The sequence below is a fragment of the Azolla caroliniana genome, unplaced genomic scaffold, assembly GCF_043228905.1.
Source record: "Azolla caroliniana isolate FFs.n. ecotype wild unplaced genomic scaffold, voAzoCaro1.0.p SCAF_6, whole genome shotgun sequence".
In the NCBI taxonomy this organism is placed as follows: domain Eukaryota; kingdom Viridiplantae; phylum Streptophyta; class Polypodiopsida; order Salviniales; family Salviniaceae; genus Azolla; species Azolla caroliniana.
The window spans coordinates 11,324,734-11,334,016 of record NW_028230441.1 but is presented as its reverse complement, the minus strand read 5'-3'; the positions used below and the strand labels follow the sequence as shown (position 1 = coordinate 11,334,016).

At 35.4% G+C, this 9,283-nt stretch overlaps 1 protein-coding gene across 1 annotated transcript; it reads left to right on the top strand.

Moving 5' to 3' along the window:
- The first annotated feature begins 826 nt into the window (after positions 1-826).
- On the top strand, positions 827-9,039 carry LOC147863070 (putative ion channel POLLUX-like 2). Its single transcript, XM_087321356.1, has 24 exons — positions 827-845; positions 1,738-1,814; positions 1,889-2,061; positions 2,204-2,469; positions 2,586-2,657; positions 3,018-3,093; positions 3,206-3,304; positions 3,756-3,910; positions 4,346-4,450; positions 5,254-5,340; positions 5,416-5,500; positions 5,881-6,028; positions 6,127-6,203; positions 6,288-6,368; positions 6,511-6,678; positions 6,763-6,876; positions 6,995-7,087; positions 7,558-7,711; positions 7,802-7,878; positions 7,982-8,029; positions 8,142-8,211; positions 8,337-8,410; positions 8,497-8,607; positions 8,707-9,039. The coding sequence occupies exons 4-24, from the start codon at positions 2,237-2,239 to the stop codon at positions 8,803-8,805; spliced, it is 2,226 nt and encodes a 741-aa protein (XP_087177482.1). The 5' UTR covers positions 827-845; positions 1,738-1,814; positions 1,889-2,061; positions 2,204-2,236; the 3' UTR covers positions 8,806-9,039.
- Positions 9,040-9,283: the final 244 nt, after the last annotated feature.

Genomic DNA, 9,283 nt, shown 5'->3' with positions numbered 1-9,283 from the left:
AAGAAGCATCTGATTGAACGGTCAGATGCAAATTTATAGAAGGAAAATCGAGGTTGGTGCGAGGATTCTCCGAGATTCGGTTGCGTATTGAAGAGAAATAGCTCATGTAGACAGATTTTGGACAAAATGACAATAAAAGAAATGTAAAGGAGCCAAAAAGTATATGTATATGTATACACTCTTTGAATGGATGGATGAAGAAAAGAAGCATTGCATCATCGTCGTCATGAATGGGATAGCAAGTCAAGGTTAAATAAACGACAGTGAAAGCCGTATATGAAAACAGAAAGATCGTGTGAGAGTTTTACAGAAGACAGATAAACACACTCTAGTACATATAATGATCAGAAGGGAAGATGAATCAACAGTTGAAGCTCTCTTTTATGGCTTTCTCTTTCTTCTTCTCCTTTTCCTTCCTCTTCCTCTTCTTGACAAAGAGGGAGAGGGAGAGAGTGACAAGGTGGGGTTATATATGTACATACATGTAAAGAATCAATACATGAATCAGTATAAAGGTTAAAAAACTTACACATAATTCATTTAGTCATTCTTTCATTCACTTATTCGTTTATTCATCATTCTCTGGTGTTGTGGATCATCAATAAAGAAGGAAAAAACAGGGAGAGGAGAAAAGTACCTATGTATTGCCCATCATTCAATACTCGTCCTCTGTTCTTGAGTATCTCCTGTTCCAGATTTCCTTCCCCTCTTCCGGATGCTCTTGCTTCATCATCATCGTCATCGTTATCGTCATCGTCATCGCCAATGATTGGCCACCATTGTTGCCACTCTCCCTTCATATCCCATCCGTTCCCTGTGTCTCCCAAATGTCTTATTTCGTCTAGGTAATAATAATTATATTGTCTTATTTCTCATTGTACCATTCTTTTAAACTTTGCTTCTTGGTAGTGGTTGGTAACTAAGACCTCTCAAGTGGAGCTTCCATAAAAATTGTACCTAACCCATTGTATTCTTACATGCCATTACATAATTTCGCTTCTTGGTAAGTTGAGTCCAGTAAAAACCCTCATACAAAGCTTTGATTCCATCAACATACATGTTGATTGGATGCACGTATCTATGTATATCTATTATCCATAACCATTATACTCTAATTGCTTGATAATATGTTATTGCCATATCTTGACACCTCTTTTGGGGCTATAATTGCTTCCGTTCAACAAACCAACTCATAGACCGGATGAATATATATGCTCACGAATGTTGTATTCTTACACAGCATTTTAGAAGTTTTCTTCCCGGTGATATGTTAATGCCCATATTGATAAGACATCTTTTGGAAATTCTATTCCAATATTAAACATGTCAACTCGAGTGGATGGTTATTCACATAACCATTGCTATCGTTTTCTTTAGTATACATTGTATTCCTCTCTGCCATAATAATTAACATGTGATGGAAGCTGACGATGATCTAACATATTGTAGAGAAAAGGAAAAGAAGATGGAGAAATGTATAGCTTAAATGACCGAACATAACCATTTATTCTTCCTATGCAACACGTAGCTTCTTGGAAAATGGATCACCTTAACTCCTAACTCCTATTGCTCATTGGTGATCTCTACTGGACAGGGCTGATAGCAAAATTAATGCTCTGTCTCCTAAAAATAGTTGCAACACACTGTATATGTAAACTTTACATTCTTTCATTACACGTTCATTCCAGAAGAATTACTAGAAAATTTGCCGTCTTTCATTAAATTGTACTTGTATAGGGACAATGGCTTCTGGATACGATGCCTCTTTGTTAGTCAGAAGGTGAAGAGGGTTACAGCATTTTCATCTCCTGAAGGTAAGTTTTTTTGCGCCTAACCACATTGGAGCCAACAATCATACCATGGCATGAATTAGCTATTTTCTATGCAGGAGAAGAAAGGGAGAAGCGAGATTCGGCTGATATTTCTGAAAGTATTCCATTTCTTGCATACCATGCTCCTCAGAGTGGTGATCAAATCTTTTTTTTTGAACATAACAGGGCGGACTTATCTAAAGGACATCATTTGAAAAAGTCTCAATGGCCCACCATTGTAACTGCAAAGGTAATGTGCATATCAACAATCAGTTTCGGGATATCACGAATTCTCATTGCTTTTCTAATGATAGCAACGCTCTTCAACAAGAATGCACATCTTGGCTTCAAAATATATGTTAATATAGGCATTTTTCTTTGGATATATGTAGGTTGTAATTGGATTGGTTGGATCTGTTTTCTTCATGGCAACCAAAATAAGGGCAAATCTAAAGGATTGTTTTAATTGTTTCCAAGTTGTATGTGGGAGTGTCGCCAGAAAAATTAGCTTGGACAGTTCAAACTCTCTCTGGCAATTTGGTGCAATTACATCAGTGTTACAAAACCGATTACCTGTTTTCCCTTCCTTGGTTATACCCCAGCCTTTTCCTCGGATTTCTTATGTGATGGATGTTACTTTGGAACGGAATCCCATATCGTAAGCTAAAAACTTAATTATATTGAGTGTGTACAAAAGAGGTGGCCAGAAGTTGATAGATTCAGAGGTCTTTCTTTTGTTCATCGTCATTAACATTGTTACCCTCCCTTGTGTAGGTATATTCTCTTCTTAACGTTCACATGTTTTGCTATTATATGCATAGGAGGTCTTCTCTTCTCAAAAATTAGGTATGAACGTTGTGTCTGTTTTTCTAAATTCAGATGCATACCATAATTGGGATATGGGCAAAAACGTTATTTATTTATTTTCCAATGAAAATATCTTTTCATTAGCCAAGCTTCTGAAACTATAAATTCCTATCCTTTGCATAAATGTTATTATCACATGCAACCAACAACAGGAACAATGAAACAAATTTTGATAATGTATATGAAAGCTTTCTTCGGCTCAAGATTTTCAGACTTTGTTATACATTCTCTTGTGCATTGTCGCATCTAGCATTGTCACGTTTTTAATAAATTTCAATCATGTTTTCTATATATTTTATCAAGCTAACCCATTACATTATTGTTTTGGATGAGAATCAGGAGCTACGAAGAAAGCATTGAAGATTCCTTTTGGGATGCTTGGGCTTGTGTTTCCTCCTCGTCTACACACCTCAAGGTGCAACAGCGATAAAAAAGATCACTGAATCATTTCAACATGTATACTCTTCATGTTATTCTTTAGTTTCAAATGCTTCCTTGTTAATTGAGTGATTTTGCTGTGCTTCTAGTTTACCACAGGCATGGAGCGTGCCATTGGTTTCATACTGGCTATGTGTGGCCTGCTTTTCTATTCCCTTTTGATAAGCACAATGACAGCCCAATTCAAGGTATTATGACTCTCTGAACAATAGGCCCAGCTATTTGAAGTTTGAGCTTTGCATTTGGGATACATAAATGCAAATTTTTCTCTTAACGACTACCAAAAATGTTGAGATCAAACTAACAATGCCATCATGGTCGGAATTTATAAAGTATTGTTTTTTCCACATTACTACTTGATGAGGAGAAGACAGTAGGCACTTTATACATATGATAAATGTAGTAATCTGAAGTTTACTAGGTGGGTATATGCATGCTAAACCCTAAATCATTAACCCTACAGAGAAGTGAAATGGTCTGTGTGGTCCATGTATGGGTTTCATACTCTAATCTTAAAAGGAAAGTATGTATATGTCCAAAACAGAAATCTGTTTATTTCTGCATATTGTATAGCAGAGGAGCACTTTGAAAAATTATGAAAATTTTAATCCTATTGTATATATTTAAAATTGTTTGAAGAGTCGCATGGATTGGTTGAGGGAAGGAGCACATTCAGAAGTCATGGAAAATGGGCATATAGTTATTTGTGGAATGAACAATCATCTTATAACCATTCTGAAGCAGTTGAACAAATCCCATGAGATAGCTCGTCGCAATGGTTTGCAATGGCCACGGTATATTTAGCAATTCTCATTTTATATGTGTGTATATTGTAAATTTTGTTTTTGTATTCTAATGTTGTATATATTTTTTTGCATCCTATGATAAACTGGGGTTGGAGAATCGCGTGCATTTTGTGCCGTTTCTTGTATAATTCTATTCTGCAAAAACAGTAGGAAGGAACTGGCATTAAATGATATCTGTACCATTTTTTTCTAGGAAGCAAACCGTCCTGTTTTCGTGTGAATATGAGAAAAATTACTGAGATCATTTTTGTATTCCAATGTTGTATATATATATATTCACTGAGGCCGTTCATACATATTGCATGCTATGAAAACTGGGATGGAGAATTGCCTGCATTTTGTGCCTTTTCTGTTATAATTCTATTCTGCAGAAACAGTAGGAAGGAACTCGCTTTGAATGATCTCCGTACCATTTTTTTCCAGGAAGCAAGCAGTCCTGTTGTTGTCAGAACATGAGAGAAAAATTACAGAAAAAATGGTATCTTATGCTTTCAAAGACCTTCATCAGCTCAATATCCATACGAGAAGGTCTTACTCGTTCTTGATTTCAGTTTTTAATGTGATTTAGATCATAGAGCTGTTTTGAGGATCATATATGAAATTTGGAGTCTTTGTTTTGTTTTGCTAAATAGCAGTATGACAAAAAAGTAATCTATGCTATCAATGCCATTATTATGCTGTTTCATTCCCTCACAAGTATGTCACACAAGTCTTTTTTGCGTCAGAGGACAGTTATCTTCTTTTCTGCTTTTATGATTAAGTAAAGAGTTGCACAAAGAAGAAATTTCTAAACAATATGAAACTGAAACATAGGAAACCTTAAAAAAGGGAGTCTAGGACTTACCAAATTAACAGTTATAAAGTGAATGATAATGAATGATAATGTCCAACCTCTAGCCTTTCAGCATTCCAAGAGTTTAGTATATCTTTGGTTTCACTTATTACCGATCAGCTATCAGCAGTTATGAAACCTTGGTCTCCTCTCGAATCATTCTTACAAAGTTCTCATGGTGAAATTTCGCCACATTTCAGCATTTCACACAGTACTCTATAGATTTATACACGAACATAAAAAAAGGTTGGTAACGATTCCAAATCTATTACATAATCAAAATTACAATAGAAATTAAATTATCCAATATTCATTAAAAATATTAGGCACATTTTGTGTGCATCTACTTATTTGACTACATCCTTCATCTTTGTGTATGGATCGTTTTCATATGCCAAGTTAACTTGATATATGATTGGTCAACACAACATGTTTTTCATATATATCTAGCTATCCTCATATCAGTTTCAATGTTTTACGTTGTTTGATTATAATACAGTGGCAATTTAAGCAACACAATCTCATTTGAGAAAGTAGCTGCAGGCAATGCTCGGTCAATCATTGTGTTAGCTTCAACTGGCAACAAGTATGTGCGTTTCAGAAAATGTTTCAAAGTTACCTAAGGTGATTTTTCTAACATAATAACTAATACTTGTATAAGGTATGAAGCGGATGCAGAATCAGTCTTAACTGTCTTGGCATTACAGCCATTATTGGAGAATAAACCAGGGAATCTTGTTGTAGAGGTCTAGTTTCTTGCCACTTTCATGCTGTAGCTACTTTTTATTATTCAAAACCAACTCATGCTTGTCTATATATTTTTTGCATATGCTTGTTTGTAGATAGTAGCAAATGGCTGTGTCTCTGTACATTTTAGCTTTGGTTATTATTCATGTTGATATTCATTCCAGTGACACGATTTAGACACCTTATAAACCGTCCTCTTATAGCTAGAGAAAAGAGTGGAAGTAATGGGGAAGAGTGTATGCATATTTTTGAACATTTAGAGGAATAACTTTTATCTGGAATATAATTTCTGAATTAATTGCTGTTTTTCCACTTTCTGGAAGCATTTTATCTTTGTGATTAACAAAGAACCATTGAATTCCTTGTATGCCTGTTTCAGGTTCTTGATCTGAATACATTGGACCTTTTGAAGTCCTGTACAAGACTGAAAGTAAACCCTTTGCAAAACTTGTCATCAAAGATATTGGTCCAATGTTCACGGCAACCTGGATTGATTGATGTGTATCGTGAACTTCTTGAGCATGATAGTAAATGCCTTTCTTAAATTATTGAAAATATGGTGAAGTTTATCATGCAAATCATTTTCAGGCTTCCTTTACTTAACATCTTACTTATTTGCAAGCAGAGCAAGTAATAAACTTGAGAACCTACCTAAACCTTGCGGGGATCAGTTATCAAGAAGTGAGGACAGGATTTCCTAAGGTAAAAACACATGGCTGCAAAAGACAATGAGAAATCTTGTTTTTTTAGTCTCATGTTTCCACTTCATGATATCCTGTTCTTCAGGCTATAGTATGTGGTCTCATCCGTGAGGGAAAGATTTATTTTCATCCCAAAGATTCATTGCAGCTCAAGGAAACTGATAAGGTAATCTCTTGGCGCTCCATGTTAGGGATATGTTGATGCATTATACCTTCTTTTCCGATCATAACTTCACTAAATTTGTTGATAAAAAGGTTGAATTTTTGAAACAAGTTGTCATTGCTTTTTCCTTTTTGTTTCTGCCTAGCTGATGCTTATCTGTGCCAAAAATGAATATAAACAAGCACCCAATGAGATTGTCGCATGTAGAAAACTAAAGAATGAGAACTCTACTCAAAGATCAATTCACAATTTACCCGTAATTTCAATGAATACATCTGTTCCATCCTCTACAGCAAAGAAATTTCTTTCGAAGGTAAGTTTATGAGCTGCAATACTAAACTTCACATTTGTTTTTGTTTTGCCAAAGAGGAGTAAAATGATTTGAATATTATGGTAGGCGGCAGATTGGCAAGCTGGGCCTAAAGAACGAATTTTAATACTTGGATGGCATTCTCGTGTGATAGAAATGATTATGGAATATGATGATTATGTTGGGCCTGGTAGTGAGCTAGTAAGTGCAATATATGCATGCATATATGCTAACATGCTCCCTTCAGTCTGATTAGAGTGTGTTACCATGTTTTTGGTGTACATCAGAAACATAAAGTTATTTTGTGATGCATTTTCAGATAATAGTCGCTGACACACCTGTGGGAGTACGAGAACAAATCATTAACAGGAAAAAGGACAAACAACTGCAAAACATTGATGTGATACACCAGGTATTGTTTTCGTCCTACCGGCTTACGAAATAATGAGGATAAATTCACCACAAACCATCTGGTTATTCCAATACTGTTGTAGTTCAGTTTGTTAGGTTGTCCAGTGGCGACTAGGAAGTCGTGTGTTTAACCTCTATATTCCATGCCTGGGTGCACAGGTAAGTAAAGACTTGGCTTACCACTAGGAAGACCCCCTACTACGAAACATATATTAAGAAAATAAAATCCATTCTGTATTGCAAATACAAAATCTTTCCCCGAAAGTTTAAAGTGTATTCCTAGCTGGCCTCTGGGATATCATTTTTTGAGAACTATGGTGTTATGATTTGAAATACGTCTACTGATACGGACACAATCTTTATATTTACGATTTCACATTGCTAATCTTTTTTAATTTTTTCATGGTTGACGAAAATCGAGCTGTATATGATTGTTCAAAACATTCATCTTAAACCATTTTTCATGCATAGTTCGGCAATCCTATGAGTAGGACTGACTTGAAAGCAGCAATACTGAATCCATTGAAATCAGCAACAATGTCGGGCATCAAGGCACAGCACACGAATGCTACAAAGATGCCCCTTTCTATTTTGGTTATCGCAGAGGATACAGGGACAATAGAAGGTTACAATATATCTTGCATTTATGTTACATTTACTCGCGACTTCATTTAAGATTACAATCTTGCAATTTGTGATCATGTTTGGGACTCAGATAAATCAAGACCTGATAAAAAGGCTGTATTGGCACTCCTCCTGGCTGAAGATACATGTAAACAACTAGACATTGAGGTATTAACTAAGAAAATTTCAAAAGATTTGCTGGGCATCAATGAGTTAATTCATGAATCCTGCCATTCATATTTCCTTTTTTTATTGTTTTCTTTCTCCCTAGGTTGTCAGTCTTGTTGCAGAATTCATTAATGTGGACCTTGGAAAACAGGTGGTCGTTATTTGCCAAAATAATTTCCTTTTCAATGGCACATGTTTTATCTTTGTTTTTTGCATTATTATTTTTGCTTTTCACTCTCAAAATATCAACCCTGGGTATTTAGGTTATGAAGCTACATCCACACTTAACAGCCGTTGGAACGGATGAAATCGTGGGTCTTGTCACATCTCAAGGTCAGTTTGGATTGCGGTTGTAATTTGTTTTCAGTTTATGCTTGTGGCCCTAAAACCTCACTTCACGACCGTAATGGCAATCATATTGCAAACTGTAATGATATGATGATTGATGTTCAAAATAGTGGCCGAGGAACCTGAACTAAATGATATATGGACGGAGCTTTTAAACTCTTGGGGAAATGAGATATACATGAAGGTGTCCTCTATATATGCATACTTTCCATGAAATAGAGAATTTGAAGATTGAATCAGATGTCATTGAATTGAAATTTATGCTATTAGGACATTCGGAGATACATAAAACTGGAGGAGATGATATCATTTGCCGAAATTTCTGAAAGAGCAATTCTCAAGGATGAAGTTGCAATTGGCTTTAGGATAGGTGGCAAGATGGTAAAAAAACTGTCATGTGTTACATGCTTTTCTCTTCAAAACCTTTCAATCAAGTCTATTAGCTTGTATTTTGTGACAATACAAATGTGTTCTTTTCAGGTAATAAATCCTTGTTCGAAAGATGATCCGTTGAGTTTTACAGTTGGTGATTCTCTCGTGGTTATATCTGAATTTCAATACAGCTCAAAAGGGTTGTGAAAGAGCCCATGCCTTGTGAACATGGTTGGTATTTAATGCTACATAGTTTCAACCATAAACCATATCAACTCTATAAACCTAAAATCGTATAAGCCATCAAATCCGAAACCGTTAACCATAAACCATACACCTCAAAGCCCAAAACCCCTCAATATGCTGGAAAGGCAAAATGCACCACAATATACATTTTTGTTCAAACACGTTATTAATGCTGATCTTCATTTTGGTTTATCATATTGGAAAAATATCTATCAGTTTAGTTATTATAAAGCCTTAGATGTGTAGCCTAAAGCTTTATTTTCTCATTAAGTTTTGACATCTTAATATAGAAATATAAAAAATACACTTCACGGGATTCTGAATGGCTAGAGGCATTTTGGCGTTGGTTGGAATTCTCTCTTAAAATCTTGTTTTCACATCAGTGACAATAAATAGATGACATATGAAGTACCCAATATATATTGGTGTCCGAATTGGT